Source organism: Temnothorax nylanderi, unplaced genomic scaffold, assembly GCF_030848795.1.
Source record: "Temnothorax nylanderi isolate EJ_2023f unplaced genomic scaffold, tnyl_v1.0 TNYL_tig0252_pilon, whole genome shotgun sequence".
In the NCBI taxonomy this organism is placed as follows: Eukaryota; Metazoa; Arthropoda; class Insecta; order Hymenoptera; family Formicidae; genus Temnothorax; species Temnothorax nylanderi.
In genome coordinates, this window is record NW_027249314.1 from 152,200 (window position 1) to 171,548 (window position 19,349).

At 32.4% G+C, this 19,349-nt stretch overlaps 1 protein-coding gene across 2 annotated transcripts in view; it reads left to right on the forward strand.

The window, feature by feature from the left end:
• Positions 1-4,114: 4,114 nt before the first annotated feature.
• Positions 4,115-19,349, forward strand: part of Tj (traffic jam) — a 45,207-nt gene continuing 29,972 nt past the window's right edge. Inside the window, exons 1-4 of one of the 2 annotated variants that reach the window (XM_071718501.1) lie at positions 4,115-5,798; positions 10,658-10,874; positions 11,879-12,434; positions 13,989-14,314. In XM_071718501.1, coding sequence (XP_071574602.1) covers positions 11,885-12,434; positions 13,989-14,314 — 876 coding nt within the window. In that variant the 5' untranslated portion in view covers positions 4,115-5,798; positions 10,658-10,874; positions 11,879-11,884. The remainder of the gene's footprint in view (positions 5,799-10,657; positions 10,875-11,878; positions 12,435-13,988; positions 14,315-19,349) is intronic. The other variant, XM_071718500.1, reaches the window with a different exon arrangement.

Below are 19,349 nucleotides of genomic sequence, written 5' to 3' on the forward strand. Positions count from 1 at the left end.
ATCTACGTGAAATAAAGACAGCTTTTGCTTTAAAATTTATTTATTTACCTGATATTGTTATATATTTTTTAAACAAATGCTTAAAATGATTATCACGATGAGCAAGGGATAGGAAGTGGACATTAATTACAAAAATTGGGCCAAAAGTTGCAACTAATTTCTAACTTTATTTGGTATAGAATTTATAGTTTAAAAAGGATAGATTTGCTGTTTTAAATATTAATAATAGAATTTTACAGCTGTTGACAATATTTATCTTTTATTTAATTATTTATTTCACAATTTGTTTTTAGTTTTTAATATTAGTTCAAGTTTGAATAAAAATATTGATAAAAATTGATATTCTCGTTTTAAGATAACTGATAAATATAAATATGGTAAATATAATAACTCACACTTACTTTCTCTTTTCTATCTCGCTTCTTCAAAGCCAAGACTCTATGTTTCTTAAGAAAAATTAGTTTTAGTTATAAATAAAAATTACTTACAAAAAAGAAATATGATTTCAACTATATTGGTAACATTTATATAGAGATGTAGAGTCTTATATACTATAGGTATTCGCATTTGCGATATAATCACTTCTAAAATAAAATGTCATGCACGTTAATTTCATACGCGTTCGAAGACTTATTTAAAACGCAAGTATATGAAGCAGCAGTTGTCAGAAAAAAGACAATTCAAAAATTGCAACTATATAATTTTCAGCTTTTTTCATGGGACATAAAAAGAACTGAAACGTATTTTCTTCTTGATTTTTATTCTTTTCTCTTTATTTTCAGGATTTTCTACGTAAATATACGTATTTTTTTTATATTTGATTTCAAGTTAACTTGAAATTTGAACGAGAAATAACCTTAGAAGAGACATGCAAATTATTTCTATACAAGCGGATGGAATATTTTTGTCTATTTAGATCGGCCAAATTTCGTACTATACGACGTTACTTTGAAAGTTAAAGACAGTCGGGATATAAAAAGGTGCGTGGGAAAAGAAGGAAATTTGATATTCATGAAGCATTTTAAAGTCGTGGTGCCCCAGAAATGGGTATGAAAAGTAGTACGGACTGTTAAGCGGGGGAATAGATTGGTAGACGTAGGAACCTATTTAGATGCGAGTCCATGATTTGCACCCATTTCACATAAACTCTCCTTCTCTCTTCCTCTTTCTTTTTCGCGGCGTTTAAGCTTTTGCTTAAGTCTATCGAAGATTAACGTCATTTCGTAGCAAATCTAAATTATAGTCGCACATGTATAAGTGATATGAAATGATCATCAGTACTAAATTATGTATTTAATGAAAAAAGAGTAAAGTTTAACCATTTTTTTTAAAGATAATTTAGTATCATACATAAAAAAAGAGCATATTTTCGATTTGAAAATATCTTTAGTTTCAACGTGGAAATCTTGAAAAGAGATTATTTGGCGTTAAACGAAGAAAATTTGCTTGAATAAAGTTATTTTATATAGTTTAAGAAAAAAAGTTGAAGTCTTATAAGAAGATTATGAATTGTTGCGTATATGTAGGTATACGAAACAATGAATAGTTAATTTGAGTATATATAAGTTTTGATTTGACACTTCTTTTTTTCTGTGTATATTTATCAGGTTAAGTATGAGATTAGGGGAGACCGGGGCTCGTTGGCACAGTTATCACAATTTCGGCATTTGAGTTTTTAAACAACTAATTATCATGATTAAACAGTACTAATATATATGATAGAGAGAACCTCTACATTTTCATGCCAGCTGGAACGTTCCTGTATACTAGCTTTATGGTTTCTTTGTAATAAGTGAAATACAAACATATGCTGCATTGTAGCCCAATTTGCCCCGATAGTAGGGTAAGTAAGTTGGCTATGCGACAAAAGCCGACAAAAGCCGACAAAAGTCCATGTTAAATTAATGAAAACGGAATAGAAATACAAAACCGGGTAGCAGATATGTACTTCTTGATAAAGATTGTATCTTTTAAAGTTATTTTGTAATGATCGAATAGCAAAATGCTTGCAGAAAAACAATTGTAAACTATTTTTGATGTAGCTTTCTTCAATATAAAAATATTAATATAAATATATATCTAACTTCTATCAGCATTGTAGGTAGCAAATCACATGTTCACACACGTCTCACGCGCGCGGCAACAGCAAGTCAAGCTAAGCGTGCCTTTTAATATGAATCAACATAGGTACCTCATCCCTACATACGTTTGATTTCAGTTATTTTATTACAATAAATTACTGTTGTTACTCAAAATAACATGTCGTATAGTAACAGAAACTTTTCTTTTAACTAATAATTCGTCACTTTGATTTACTTCTCAAGCTGAAGAACATTAATACGATATTTTGAAACGCTTGATACTTGCCACCTCTTGAATCAGAGTTCTCTCTTTTTTTATTATAATACTTGTTTGATTTAAATAAAACTTTGGGAAAAGTACCTTCATATCATATCTAAAAGAGTTATTTTGTGATAACTTTTTCATTTTGTTTCTTTCGCCATAAATATATAAACGGAACGCAAAGCCAACTTGTCTCTTGTGCCAACAAGCCCCGGCCTTCCCTATATATTATAAAAGTGTAAGATTATTATTTACCCTTAAAATCTTGTAATTAATATATGTATAATTATACGATTATTCTAATCTTAGAAATATGTAAAAAATAAACAATTTTATTATTAAAAAATAATGTGTTAGTATTTTATTATAATATGTATGATCTAATATATTACGTCTAATTAATCTAAGTCAATAGTTATAGTAAAATTTGATGTAGGTATTACTAATAGATTGATTATTTTCATGAAATAAAAAATTAATTGTATTATATTTTCGGAAATTAATATCTATATCCTATATTTTTAAACAATTTGTGGCTTTATTCAACCTATCTTTTAGACATTTTAACAGTGGCTGATCAATTTTTTAACAATTGTAGACAATTGCAGCAAGATTTAATCTGTTATTGATATTAACTGTTAAAAATATCCTGATATATGTATATCAATATCTTATGAAATCATATCTTTTATTTATATTATATATCTAATGTTTATTACTTCAAATTGTAAAAAACGTGTTTTATTTAACTTAATATTATAATTATTTGTAATTGTATTATATGTGCATAACGTTAAAAGTAAAACTTTAATATATGAATTCACTAGCAAAAAACAAAGTCGTTTTTTATGTGCATCGTCAAAGATGATTCGGAACTGTGAAACAACTTGTGCGACATTTATCAATCGTCATCAATCATACATCAAGCAAGAGCTTTAAATCCCGTGAGACGCGGCGGAGATGCTCGCTTACGGATGCACGGAGATCCAGACACGCGAAGCAATATCTCGTTAACTGGGCACGATCAACGATCCGACACCCGGCTCCTTTATCTCCCTCGCACTTCTCTCGCCCTCCCACTCTTTGACATGACATAGATGTGACATTCCGTGACCCGTCCCCGTCCCCACCCCCTCTTTACCTCCCCCCCGGCTACGGCCCGTGCGGAAAATTGTGCTCCGTTTAGATCGAGATCGCGGTTGCCAGATAAAAGATCACCCGTACCGACCGTAAATTGAAATTCAAAAGGAAAGAGAAGAAAAACCGCGATACGCGTATCCCGGTTAGGAGGGGAAGGAAGAGAAGGCGACTGGCGACCTCGTCAGACGGTATATCGGAGAGGCGGAACAAAGCGGGTAGAAGAGAGAGAGATAGAGAGAGAGAGAGAGATAGATAGATAGATAGAGAGAGAGAGAGAGAGAGAGAGAGAGAGAGAGAGAGAGAGAGAGATAGAGAGAGAGAGAGAGAGAGAGAGAGAGAGAGAGAGAGAGAGAGAGAGAGAGAGAGAGAGAGAGGAGAGAGAGAGAGGAGAGAGAGAGAGAGAGAGGAGAGAGAGAGAGAGAGAGAGAGAGAGAGAGAGAGAGAGAGAGAGAGAGAGAGAGAGAGAGAGAGAGAGAGAGAGAGAGAGAGAGAGAGAGGAGAGAGAGAGAGAGAGAGAGAGAGAAACGCGGGAGGGGGAGGGGGCGGAATTCGCGCGTATATATAATAATTATTTTAGAAATTAATGGGATACCTCTCGAGTGACCGAATCCGCGCGATGTGGCGCGGCGACGAGGGGGAGATTTGCCGTCGGTCCATGGTGGGGCGCATTGGGAGGAGTGTGCAAATGGCGACGGGATCTGGGACTCGCCAATCGCTGGACGCGATGGAGGACCGAATAGAGGACGGCCACGCCCTCCATGCGTGACGCGATTGCCTTGCGCGCGAGAGCATGAACCGCGCTTATTCTCAGCATACAGCCGACCAGTCACCACTCAGACGGCGTATCTGCTGCTGTCAGTTACGCGATCTCCTTTCCTTCCTCTATTTAAGCGCGCTCTCTTTTTTCCCTCCTCCTTTCTTCCTCCCTTTCTCTTTATTCGTTGATTGCGCTTTCGCTGATTTCGTTCGACGAGCGCGAAGTTCGAAAAAAAGCGTGGTGGTGTATATATGTGCGCGGGATCGACGCGGGGGGAGGGCGTTATTCGATCTACGAATCGATTTTGGAGGGTGGAGTCGACGATGCTCGATCCACACGACGTGATACGTCTCACTAATTAAGAGATCTCCTTCTTGATCTCATCATTGAGCGGCGTGAGAAGGGAAACAGGTAGGAATCACGATTAGCCGATTTCTTGATAGCTAGCGGGCAGGACTGTGGTGAAAAGCGCCGAATTTTTCGGGCGTTTTTAGGCGGGAAAAGTGTTTAAGTGTCAGTGATACATCGAGCCGATTATAGTGCACTGGATTGCTGTGAGATTGCTGTTGCTGAAGATCGATTTGCACAGTGTTCGATAGTGATCGTAAAAAAGTTATATTTATGAGTGAAAAATCGAGTGATATACTTCCTTACTCTGATTCTCTCCATCTTGAGGGGGTGTTCTTTCAATAAATCAGAATATGCGGAAGACTTTAATCGGAGTACCGTTTCGTACGCAGCCTACATTAACTTCTATTTTATCGCGCAGCAGCGATTAATTTCTCGTTTGATCTGCGACAAGCTAGAAGCATTACGACGCCGTGTTACATCCCTCCGAGGAAGTCAAGTCGTCTATTCATTTTTGAATGTGTGCAGTCGATACACGGTGCTTCTCAAACAGATATTACACGTAAAGCGACCTCGTCACAACGACAGAAATCCGGCGTTCAAATCGCAAGTGAAATCAAAGTAAGAAAAAGGATCAGAATCGAGCTGTCTTTGAAGAACGATCGAAGACATCAAAGACAGAGAGATCAAAGATAGATTTACGAGGGTAGAATGCACCGATAATATAGATCAGAGCACGTTGCTTCAGGCAGATTCGTTTGGGGTACCTAGGTCTCTCTTTAACAGTCAATCTTTTGCGATTCGCTGCGATTTATCGTGAGAAGAATTTTATTGAAGCTTCGGCTTATTGCTGCGAAGCAGATCGTCCGTTCCGATACGTCGCCCGTTTAACTTTCCCCTCGACAGGGATATTTAATAAGACTCACTCTCTCGTTAAGGTGTTAATCAAAAAGTGGTCGCAACGCAACAAATAACGGTGACAAATTGCTCAAGTAGTGACGGAGGTGGTGGTGGTGGTGGCGGTGGCGACGGCGGTGGTGGCGGCAGCGACGGACCGGAGACGCTCACGTATGCAACCGCGACTGATACGGTAGAGGAGGTGGAGGTAGAGGTCGACTAGGTTAAGATGGAAGCTGAGGACCATCTGGCGAGGGAGTACGTGCAGGAGTTCGTTCTTGATCATTTGGATCCTGCTGATGTCAAGCGAGAGGTAAGCGCAAAAATGTACCGCGGGAATGCTCCGGATGTGATAAACACGGTTCGTTTTAAAAAGGTTTTACATTTTTGATCCGATTATATTTTTCTTTACTTCACGGATGTAGATTTAATGCTACCTCGAACAAGTCACGCAATTCAGTCAGTTTACATTTTTGTTAGAGTCAGTGACAGAAGCAAGGGAAAAAAATAGAAAGAAAAATTGAATGGTTTAATAATATGTATGACATTACCTTATCTCTGCAACGTATAATGTCTCTGCAAAATGTAACTACATTAAAAAAAATAAAATTATAATTAAATGTATTTATATATATATAAGTATAATTATACAAATGATCTTTATAGAAATAATATTCTTTTGGACATTTTTCGCTTACTAAAAGTACTTAGGTAAAATTATGAAAAATTGAATATTTTATAAATTTTTTTTTATATTTTATCTTAAAACATTTTAACCCTTTATATCCTCGTAGTTTATATATCTACTATATACATATATGCTGAAAAATTATACAATTTTGCTTACGGATATAATATTGAGACGATGTATGTCTCATTTTAAAGACCAAGTTTCAAATTATAAGAAAAGAATTGTTTTCTTGAAAACTCGTTTTCACCTCTTTCGAGATCATCAAAATAGTCATGAAAAATGCAACACAAATACGTGTGAAAGATCAGAACAGAATGTGTGAGAAATGCAGTAGAAACTTGTTAGAACAATTTCCCTTTGTACTACATAAGTTTTTACTATAATATTAATCACAAAATATTATGGGTTTTAATTATTACGTTTAAGAAGGATGATCATTAAAAGCTATTTCTATATAACATTAATTCTCTTACATATACACACATATAAACCAGTCTGTGTAAAGATAAAATTGATATCGGGTTCGAGGATTGTTGATTTTAAATATGGCGTTAGAATTTTTAAATTTTAGAATTCGAGAAATAGCGAATCTAATGTAGTAGACGTGAAAATAAAGATTTTTAAAAATTATATATATATATATATATTAGGGTGATTCAAAAAAACCTTCTTTTTTTATTTTTCGCGATACACCCCAAAATATCAAAGCTTACCTAAAAAAAGAATTTTCCTCAAAAGGGGAGCAAAATCGAACAAGTTTTAGAGGTCGCTACCAGCGATTTTCAATATTTTCGATTAAAAAATCAGTTTTTTTTTCAAATATTCAAAATTGCATAACTTTTCGAGTTTTAATGATAGAGGCATGAAATTTTCAGGGAATCTTCGTCAATTCATGTAGTTTATGAATATTGAGTTAAAAAATTTATTTTCGGAAACAATTTTTTTACGTTTCTTTTGTTTATAATAAAAAAATAATTGTCTATAACTAATAGGCGCCAGCGATCTGGGACTTGGTTTTGATTTTAAATTACATCTAGGTAATCCAAAAACACATTTCAATAATCAAATGCTTGAACATCGGTGAATTTGTTGCTAAAAATTTGTTTTAACAACAAATTCAAAAAACCACGTTACCCGTAATGTAGAAATAACGCATGTCATAATCTTTATTTAGGTGTCTGTATTGCATTCCAACTTTTGTTGTCAAATTTAAGTTGATAAAATAATAAATTATCCAAATGCTACATATTCAATTAATAATTGTTTTTTTACTGCGACTCATATTTGTAAAATGGATAGATCAATAACAATGTTACTTTTTTTGTAATTTGTCATAATAATTTTATTTTCAAAGAACAATAAGTACATCTTACAGTTTCGATCAAAAAACTTATAGCACATTAATTGTTTCATGTTACACAGTTATAAGTTTTTCACATTTTAGGGAACGGCCCTTACGCTTTAATTTTTCTCAATAGCATTAATAATTGTTTTTTTGTTTAAGTTTGGGATATTTTTTCGATGCTTTACGACTCCAAATAAAGCAATAATACTTGGAGTCGTAAAGCATCGAAAAAATATCCCAAACTTAAACAAAAAAACAATTATTAATGCTATTGAGAAAAATTAAAGCGTAAGGGCCCGTTCCCTAAAATGTGAAAAACTTATAACCGTGTAACATGAAACAATTAATGTGCTATAAGTTTTTTGATCGAAACTGTAAGATGTACTTATTGTTCTTTAAAAATAAAATTATTATGACAAATTACAAAAAAAGTAACATTGTTATTAATCTATCCATTTTACAAATATGAGTCGCAGTAAAAAAACAATTATTGAATATGTAGCATTTGGATAATTTATTATTCTATCAACTTAAATTTGACAACAAAAGTTGGAATGCAATACAGACACCTAAATAAAGATTATGACATGCATTATTTCTACATTACGGGTAACGTGGTTTTTTGAATTTGTTGTTTAAACAAATTTTTAGCAACAAATTCACCGATGTTCAAGCATTTGATTATTGAAATGTGTTTTTGGATTACCTAGATGTAATTTAAAATCAAAACCAAATCCCAGATCGCTGGCGCCTATTAGTTATAGACAATTATTTTTTTATTATAAACAAAAGAAACGTAAAAAAATTGTTTCCGAAAATAAATTTTTTACCTCAATATTCATAAACTACATGAATTGACGAAGATTCTCTGAAAATTTCATGCCTCTATCATTAAAACTCGAAAAGTTATGCAATTTTGAATATTTGAAAAAAAAAAACGGATTTTTTAATCGAAAATATTGAAAATCGCTGGTAGCGACCTCTAAAACTTGTTCGATTTTGCTCCCCTTTTGAGGAAAATTCTTTTTTTAGGTAAGCTTTGATATTTTGGAGTGTATCGCGAAAAATAAAAAAAGAAGGTTTTTTTGAATCACCCTAATATATATACATATATATATATATATGTTTTTAATGAGATCTATGAATTTTGACATATCCAAATATCATATACGATATGTTATAAACTTGATCTGTTTTACTCTCATTCGTATTAATCATAATACAAACATACATATATACTTAATGGCTATAAGAATAATGTTATCAAATATGCGTTTGTAAGTATGTCTACGGATTGAGATGTTGTTAAACCGAAAAATATCATATCAATGTGTCAGACATTTAGGTTTCATGTATTAAAGGCACGCGATAATAATCGCCAATTGTTAGTGCAATGTTTTTTTTGCTACGTTTAGACGTATTATAATATTGATATTATGACATACAATTATCGTTATATGATTTATATATCTATTGAAATACATTACTTTTTTTTTTTTACAAAAATGACATTAAAGTACACAAACTTAAATATATAACGTTAGAGAATATGTTCACTACAGATTGAAAAATATAAAATGCGATAAGAGTACTAATATCACAAGTTATATTACCTATAAGATTTATACATAGCATCTTAAACATTCTCATATCTTTTCTATAATGTGTTCTTTGATTAATCGAAGTCAAATTTTAACAAAAGTGTCAAGGGATCGATAAATAGAAAGGGGCTTTTCAAAGGGAAAATCAAGTTACGAGATTCTACACAAATCAGTTACAAAATCTTATTCTCTTTTGAAGCTTGAATGAGTTTTGTTTTTATAGGCTCATGATTTGAGGAATAATTATGACGATATCTTACATTGAAGATTAAAATCGTTCGTGACAGACGATGATACTTCTCGAAAAATTCGTTTCAGACTCAAAAAGATTTTAAAATATTAGAAAATGAAAATGATTTTGTTAGAGTCTGGAACATCCTGCATAATTGTCTTGTTACTGGATTACGTTGTCTTAAAAAAAGAGAGCAAGATTAAACAAGTACGTAATAAACGTTAATGTATTATGTAAATATCGTTATTATATTATCATCCGGAGTGTAGTATGCAATAGTCATACGTAGTACATGCGCTATGTGTGAGCGGAACGTGTTCCGTTATCTGTTATGCGTAAACTAAATAAATCATGATTTTGCAAGTGACGTTGACACATGATTACTCTCGTGAAAGAGCGCTCACACCCGACGTAGCATAATAGCGTACTTCATTTTGCCAGAAACATAATGATTTATTTTATCTAATACTGTCTCGATAACATCTATTCTATTATTTAATGAAAATACGGAATAACACTATAGCTACGCGGGTTAAGTGATCAGAGTGCATGCACGCTCGGCCGAAATAAAAATCCGCGTTTACACATTCACCTGTTCTACTTATAATACGATGGCCTTTACCACAAAAAATGATCAATGCGTTTAAGTAAAATTTTACTTTTATAGTCTAAATGTTACAATGATGTACTGAATATTTCGATATATTGCGTATATTATATATAATTATATAATTTATTAATTTGAGATGTGTTTTCAGATACTTATTGTTATACGACAAAATTCTGATATAAAATGCTATCGTAATATTTTTAGATTTTATGATAACGCTTTTTTTCGCATTAAGACATATCAAATAGGATAAAGCAAAAAAAGTTAAGTATCGATTCTTTTTTTTATGTCGGGCTGTATTGTTAATTGCTGTTACAAGATAAGAAAATTAGGTACTCAGAAATATTTTTATCGCGAATGAAATTTTGAGATGGGCTCATCTGTAATATTTAAGCGATGTTAAAAACAATAAGATTGATTTTTTTTGTTTCAGCGAAATAAAATAGATGACCAATGCTATCTTTTTACAAGAGATATGACCGTGTTTTGCGCCAAATTTACGTGTAACGACGAGACAGACCGTGTATCTTTATGTAAGACGGCAACTTGAAACTTTTGAAAGTACCTTCAATTATCCCAATATAATACCTAGATTTTTCTTTCTCTCTCTTATCGAATTTATAATAGGTGTAATCGTTAGTTGGGATTTCTATTATATGATAAAAATGTCTTTATTTTGCTCTATGAATGAAGATATTACAACGCAAAGTCCGAATTGTGGAATTTTTATGAAATGTCAGAAGTCGTCAGGATAAATACAAATGTCGACTACAAGTGGCCCTAGAGGATTGCAGTTGATATTGACAGTCTAATATCGATAAAAAACTAAGGACTTGTGCAAAGAGGAAACATTTGCTAGGCGGAAAGAAGCGATGCGGTAGCCAATCAATCTTTTGCTCTTAAGAAAAAGGTAAGATTAGCTACCGCGTCGTTTATAGTTGTTTTATTATCAAAAAGATCAATCACAATAACGCATAAATAAGTATCTATAGCACTGATCATACACACATTTACATCAGATGTTTTAACACGAAATAGACAATCACGCCATCATACTTCAGCGACAGCTACTATAATTATTTTGATGGTGCAACAAAATTATTTTCAGATCTGTATCTATAGCTAAATTTTTAGATACTTCAGCAAAACCATTCTTTCCGTATATTGATCTTGAAAATTAATAAGTAATGTGATTGAGCGCTAGTTCTGGTAGCGTATTTAAAGGTAAAAAATGGTATTAATTATTTATTATTCTTCTGAGAAAAGAGAAAAATATTTATTGTTTTCATTTATTTCACGTAAGCATTATTTTGATAGCAAGATATTGTTTGCAATGCAAATATTTTCAAGAAATTTTATATTTTTTATTATAGCAACAATTATGATATATATGTATAGTAATGAGCTGAAGACACATCAAATAACTTCAAATATATTATAAGAAATATCACTTTAAATATTATTTGAAAAAATTTTTATAGTTTTGGATATTCCAAAAATCTTGAATATATTGAAATCATGAATATTTTGGTTTTTTATGTCATTCCAAGTCTTTTCTTTTTATACACTCTCTTTTATAAATAATAATTTTAGTTTTATGAATTTTTAATATTTCAGATATTTATACATTTCTAAAGAACAATTTTCTGGATTATTATATAAAAAAATTTCAAGACATTAAAAATTTCCAAAATCTTTAAAATTTTCAAAAATTAAAAAAATTTTTTATTAATTCTTAATATAATATTTGAATTCTTAGATATGATTGGAACGTTTGTAAACTTAAAAAAAAGGGAACTTGAATGTTCGTTATTAATAATATAGACAATATGTTAGAACTTAAATTTTTCGCCTAACTAATTGTGTCGTCGATCGTGCTCATTGTTGACATCGGCGAAAATTAATGTCTTGCAGGTACGAATGGGTTCACCGACAGTGATGGTAAACGGTAGCGTGGTACAGCTTCCGGGACAAGTGCAATCGCAGGGCTTGACTCTGGCACCGTTAACGCCGCCCGCGCACGAGTTAGAGCAGCCGCATCCGCTGTACGGTCAGCCCCACATCCAGGTGCAGCATGGCGTCCTAGTGAAGGCACCGCCTGGCGCCGCGGCGCATCTCACCACGCTGTCGCATCCGGGCACGCCGCCGGACACGCCGCCCGTCTCGGCATCACCGCCGCCGTTGCAGCTTCACCGCGGCGACCGAGATTCCCGCGATGCGCGTGATCTCCGTGACCGCGGCGGTATTCTGCTGCAGCTGCAGCAACCGGCGGCGTTGGTGCAGGAGGAGATGCAAGTGGGTACGGGCGGCATGGGTTGGCTGACGCAGTCCTTGAGGCAAGAGCCACTGGACCTGAGGCCCCACTGCCCTCAAGAGCAAACCCCGGAAACCCATCACGAGCCATGGTCAACGTCGGCGCACCATCATTACCAAGAGTTGCAACATTTGCCGCGACCTACTAGGCACACTGGTGAGCACTATAATATAGTTGACTCATTTATTAAAATAAAAAATTTTATTGTTCGCGAAGTACGTGTAAGATTAATTTTATACGGAATAATTCCAAAGTAATCAAACTTTGAAGGCATATTCTATTTATATATTTTAGGGATGAAAAATGTTATATAAATATGACCCCGAACATACTTCTTTCCGAATTATATTGTAGTAGGTCAAAAATTGTAATATTTTTTTTCTTTTGATGAGTTCCGGAGATTGTATGCGGCAAAGTTTTACAAATATAAAATTTGACTTTTTATATAATATTTATATATAATGCACCACATATATACACATATAGTAGGCATATATATTTACACGCATAAATATATGTGTGTATGTATGTAGGCATATTATACAAAAATTTACCAAATTTTGTGCCTCAAAGAAGAAAAGTTCATAATCTGGAAAGGCAGTGTTCTCGGATTTATGCTTGATTTTTAAAGAGCAACCAATTTTAATAGCTACTGAAAATTAGAAAAGAAGAGCTTAAATATTTAATATAGTAGGGGAGACCGGGGAAAACTCGACACCGGGGCAAACTTGACACTAGGCTTTTTACCAATTTAAATCTATCGTAGAAACTTGTCTTTCCTACTGTAAATGCGTCTTTATATGCCAGTATTATCAACGGAATTTGGTGACATTCTGAGTTATGGTGTATTTTTTAGCGCGATATAAGCGTTTTTGATAGTAAAAAGTAATTTTTCTGATCTCTCGAAAATTTCTACTCTTTCATCGAGCTTTACTCTTGCGAATCTACCGGTAAATAATGTTGATGGGAAATTTGATGCTCTATACGAATCCGATAATAGTTTTTGCATATTTTCAAAATTTGTATATTTTTGAAGTGACAAAAGTGAAAAACGACGTTCGGGGCAAAGTCGACACCACGCCGTTTTATCGGCTCCCAATAACAAACGATGCTTGTCATGCAGCTATATGGCCCATGACAAATGTGTGCGCACGTCTAATCGCGAATTTACTTGCATAAATTATTGTTTTTCAGACATGAGTTTAGATGAAAATAATTGAATGTTCAACAATTTTTGTTCTCATTATTTTCAATGATTGTTTTACTTAATTCCGAATTTTTGTACTTTCTAAATACACGATAAACAATGTATGTTTAGTTTCAGACAATAAAAAATAAGTTCCAGATCAAATTGTTGATCAGGCAAAGTGTCAAGTTTGCCCCGGCATTTTTCAATTTGAAAATTTGTCTTCGCGTCACTTTTCCTTTCCTGGGGGCAAAACTAAGCGACGTACAGTAAAAGTTCCTTAAGCAATTTTGTACCTGAAGGAATACTCTTTAAATATGTACCATTAAATTTGCTTGTTAATTAATTGTTGAAAATTGCCTTTAAAAAAATCGTGTCGAGTTTGCCCCGGTCTTCCCTATATGGTACATGCCGATTCACTTTAATTCTCTCTCTTACCTCTCGATATTTCGTCATCTTTCAGTGTCTTTTACTATGTTTTCCAACACATTCTGAATTCTTCATTACTGACGTTGTTGTTGTAGGTGGATATCTGGCAATGTCAAGTCATCTAGAGTATTATAGTGGTCCGGGTGCAGGAGGAGGAATGCTTCCCGCGGGCGGGGGCGTAATGCAGGGGATGGAGGATAGCATGCAAGGCTTATCAATACAACCGGGCAGACCTTTGAGCGTGTGCTCCGTGAGTTCTTGCGGCGCCGGTGGGCCCACTCCAGCTCATCGCTCGGGCAACGGCCTGTACTCCAATTGCAACGGTACGAATCCTCAAGAGGAACTCATGGACGACGAGCTTTTGATGTCGCTTTCTGTGCGTGAACTCAACAAACGCCTCCATGGTTGTCCACGGGAACATGTGAGTGAAATCTTTTCTTTCCTATTCGCGTAGCGCAAAGATACTTCGGGACTGATATTTTAAATTAGAGAGCGAAATTGGTGATTAATATCGGTAATTTTATAATCTATTAGAATAAGTTGTGTAATTCTAGTTTGGTAGTTCGCGGTATAATTCTAGTTTAATTTTTTACATTACGCCTGATGAAGTGGTTTATAAAGTTTTAGCGTTTTAAGGGATGAGGAAGGTAATCCCATCACAAAGTAAAAAAATCTACACGAATATAGATGTAACTTTACTTGTGTTCATGTATGTGTGGCTTACTCTTCATAAAAAAACATATGGAAATGTCTTGCTCATTGAGTTTTGAATATATTGTGAAACAATTGAAAATAAGAGATACATATTCTCTTTTAAATATTCTAAAAATATTTTCTGGCACGTTTAGGGATTAAAACAAATCCTCCAAGTTAACTCAATAGTCTCGATACGTCTAATTTTAATTGAATATTACCAAAATTTTGAGATATACTGCATATATACGAAGAGAAAATGATGTTGGCATTAGCTAACAGCAGTCTAATTGAACATAATCTTGTTGATTCAATAATAATGTTAATGAAACAGATACGCCATGTTCTTGTTTTAATAAAATGTTATTTGTTTCATTAATTTTGTTATTGACTTAACAAAATTATTTTTTAATAATTAGGTAAATAACAGTGACTCTCGATAATGAAATTAACAAGTAACAACTTGTTAATTTTTGGGGTTTTGAGAATTCAACGCGGTTGACAGTGCAATTAAGTTAACGTTATATCGATCCTTAATAACTACGGGGATACATAATTATAAATCAAACGTTGTGGCTTCACTTTGAGCCATCTTCAGCGACGCAGTAAAAAATTAAATCAAAATAATTTCACGTTTTCCGGCGAGAAATAAGTGAGTAACTTTAAAATTTAGTAGTCTTAAACTAGTGTGATTTTTCACAAGGAAATTCAAGTAAAACTTGGCTAATGATTATAGTTTATTGATCGAAATCAAAATGACAATTATAACTTGAGCAAAAAGAGAAGTCATATCCATCAGCTCAGAGAACGCAAGAATAAGAGTATTGTAATTGTGGTAAAAAAAGCATTGAGAAACAATACAATTTGTAACTAAAGGATGTCGTTAAAATTCAGATAATGATGCACTTAAAAAACAGTATTGATTCCAAATGACAAACATCTTGTCTAGCTGTCAAACAGTAACTGAGGTCAGGAGGTAACAAGCTATCAACTCTCACTATACAATCCCATACAGCATGAAATATTCCATGAATGTTCTATAAATATTCTTTAGAATATTCATGAATTTTCTATGAATGATCTATACATGTGCAAAGAACGTGTAATGTCCCGCTTTGAATGTCCTTAGAAATTTCTGTAAATATTCTCGAATAATCTACAAATGTTTTATAAATATTTCCGCTTAGATTATAAATAATCCATAATTTTTTTATATATGCAAAATATATTTATGGAACATTTATAGATTATTTTAGGAACATTAAAAATGGGGTATCGCATGTTCTGTATACATTTATAAAACAATTATAGGATATTTGTGAATATTTGTGAATTTATTAAAACAATCTTGGAATACAGACATTTTTCTTAATATATTTGGGAATATTTACAAACATTTGTAGATTATTCGAGAATATTTTTAGAAATATTACTTCAAAAAATAAAATATGTTTAACCCAATCAGCAATAATTGTGTGTTTCATGTTTGAAAGATTTTTTCAATATTTGTAAAATAATATATAGGTACATCTTGATATTTGAAATATATACATATCTTGCGAATGTCATACTCTTGCTTCGCCAGAGACCTGCTTATATTAGCCCTTAACTGAAATTTACTTACGAGTTAGTCTTACCATCATGCGCCACTTAGCGGCGTCGTTCCAAACTAGCACGGAAAGATGCGCTACTATGCATCTTTTAATTAAGAATATTTCATAATATTTTAAAAATATTTAAAAAAAGATTATGGAACCAATAATAAATTAACAATATTTTTAAGTATTTTGGAACAAGATTATAAAACAATAAATATGTAGATTTAAATTAATATTTCAAAAATATATTTCAAATATTTAAGAAAATATTGTCTGGGTGATAAAAAAGAACATTTTTATAAATATTTTTAAAAGATTCTTAAAATATTCTTAAAAATGTTATCACAAAAGGTTTTTTAACTTTTTTAAAATATTCCTAAAACCATTTTAAAATATTTTTTGTAATATTTTTATAGAAATATTCAGAAATATTTTTTAAAAACATTTTGTGCTGTATGGGTAGATCCGAAGTTAGAGGGGAGACTGTGGTAAATCGCTTACAGTAATCACGACGATTAACGTAGATACTAAATTTTTATCAAATTTTACGGGAGACCAGTGGCAACTTTCTACTTGTATAGATACATACCTGCTTGTGCAGATACTCCATTGAAATAATTATATTTATTCCAAAAAATTTTTATTAATGTTGATTTCTACGGTTGACAGATACTTATCATATTTGTTTTCTTATTATCTCGATCGTTATGGAGGTTCTATGGTTGAATATGCGCAAAACGTTTGCAGAATATTCATAAAATATTCTTGAAATATGCATAACATATTGGCTGCGTTCGGGGAGCACGCTATTAGCGCTATTGCATCATTCTATTTTTATCGCTCATCAAATGTAAAACAAGGATAGAATAAGCAAATAGCGCTAATAGCGCGCTCCCCGAATCCAGCCATTGTAGATACTTCAAGAAAATCACGAAATATTCTATAAATATTGCAGAAAAATTTCTAAAAAGTTTTTATTAATGTTTTCCAGAATATTTATATAATGTTCCAAAATATTCTTTAAATATTCCTAGAATAGTTAGAATGTTTTCAATATTTTTCCTAAAATGTTTATAGATTATTTTAAAAATATTCTACTAATATGTAAAAAATATTCTATTAATATTCTGATTATTTCATGTTTATCGCAATGTTTACAGATTATTATCAAAATATTCATAGCAATTCTAGAAAAGTTTCTTAGAATATTCATAGCACATGCTATAAATGTTTAAGAATATTAACAAAATGTTCTGTAAATATTCCAAATATTCTATATTTGTCAAAATATTTATAGAACATTCTATGCATTTTTTTAATGTACTACATTTATTAGAATATTTGTAGAATATTCTATGCATATTCCGAATAGACAAAATTTCATGGAATATTTATAGAACTTCTACAGAATATTCTGAATGACCCGTGGAATATTAAAATATTTATAGATTGTTTATAGCACATTTCTTGCATATTCCATGCTGTATGGGATGTTTAAAAGATATTATAAGTGAAGAGTTAAAAGAAGGAGGAATTAAAAATTGATAATAAAGAGAATACTAAAACCATCAGATTTAACGAAAATTTTGAGGTCACGGATAAGTGAATAATTTAAAATGTATATAATGACCGGAGTCAAAATGTAATAAAATTAAAAATTAACGGTAGAGCAGGTGACAATAATGAGCAAGGTTTACAATTTGCTTAAAATTGAAATGCATGGTGTAAGTATTCAGTGTCTAATTGTGAATTAAGACTCTTCTGAAGTTGAATGTGCGTAATTTCGGAAACCAACTGTTTTGATAAAAATCTTTCATAAAATCTTTTTCAAATTTTTACGTTCTCCCAATCTTTATGATTACAGTTAATTCTGTTCTGTTATGACGAAAGGAATGAATGTGTTTCTTCGAATATAGTAGGATGCTCATTATCAGAAATTTTGGTTTTATAAGTTGTCTCATCGTTTGTCCCACATAGGATGCATCGCAATCCTTGCAAAATATTTTATAAATAACGTTCTTCTTTAAATTGTGGTTGGAAGAACGTCTTTATGAATATTGATAAAGCCTTCGAGTTTATTGAGACTAAAATAGGACAATCTAGCGCCCATATATCTTTAATAACATTCTCGAATTTTTCCAAAATAGTTGGAATAACATACGGTATCGTTAACGAAGGTAGCTTGATTTCACTTTTACTGTCTGTGGCACTAACGTTATTTTGTTTGTTTTTATCTTGCATGTTCGTCTATTAAAAAAAGACCTTAGCCTATTATTAATTGAGGCCATTGATGAAAAAAGGACCATAGGCTTATGTACCCTTTTTCCGTAAATCGTCTAAATGGACGCAGGTACGTGTCATATACAAGGTGTTTCTAAAACTATGTCAGAGATTTTAAGGGCGTATTCTAGAGGTCAAAATAAGAAAAAAAGTTCTTATAAACATGGGTCCAAAAATGCTTTCCCTCCGAGTCATAGCCCTCTAAAGTTGGGGGAAAAAGATCGTTGAAATTTTGCACAGAGTAATCATTAATATTGACCTTTATTTTTATGTGGTTTTGACAATTTGGTCCAATTTCTGAAGGGGAAAAATATTTAAAAAAAGTATTCCTAAAATTTTTTGGATTACAATCCGTGTAATTTGTGCAATAAAGAAAGGTAGAGCTTTTTTTAATTATTTGTTGGAATGGTAGAGATATATCTATCTCTAACACCTGAGATAGCAGTACTGTGGACACATAGCCCCCGTAGATAGATGGCCCCGATCTCCCCTATAATTTATTACAAACTAATTTCTGTGCTTTTTGTAACAATGTCATATAAATGTATGTAACATGTTTGAAATTTTTACTCATAATATATATTCATAATATATACTCATAATATAGTCATTAGGAGGTAATAATATTACTCTTGAAAGAAAGAAACAATAGAGTAAAATGCAATACTTATAAAAAGTGGCGGATTATACAAACTATCTCGCATTGTCCGACATCATCACCATTTTTACTTTTTTATCGTACACAATAAATGCGTATACCGCATATGTACACCATATGACACTTGCTAAATAGACAACACCAATTCTATTTTAGTTTTACATATGCAACAAAAAGCGATTAAGAATTTATGAAGTAAATTAACTGCAAAATAAAAGTTTATAAAC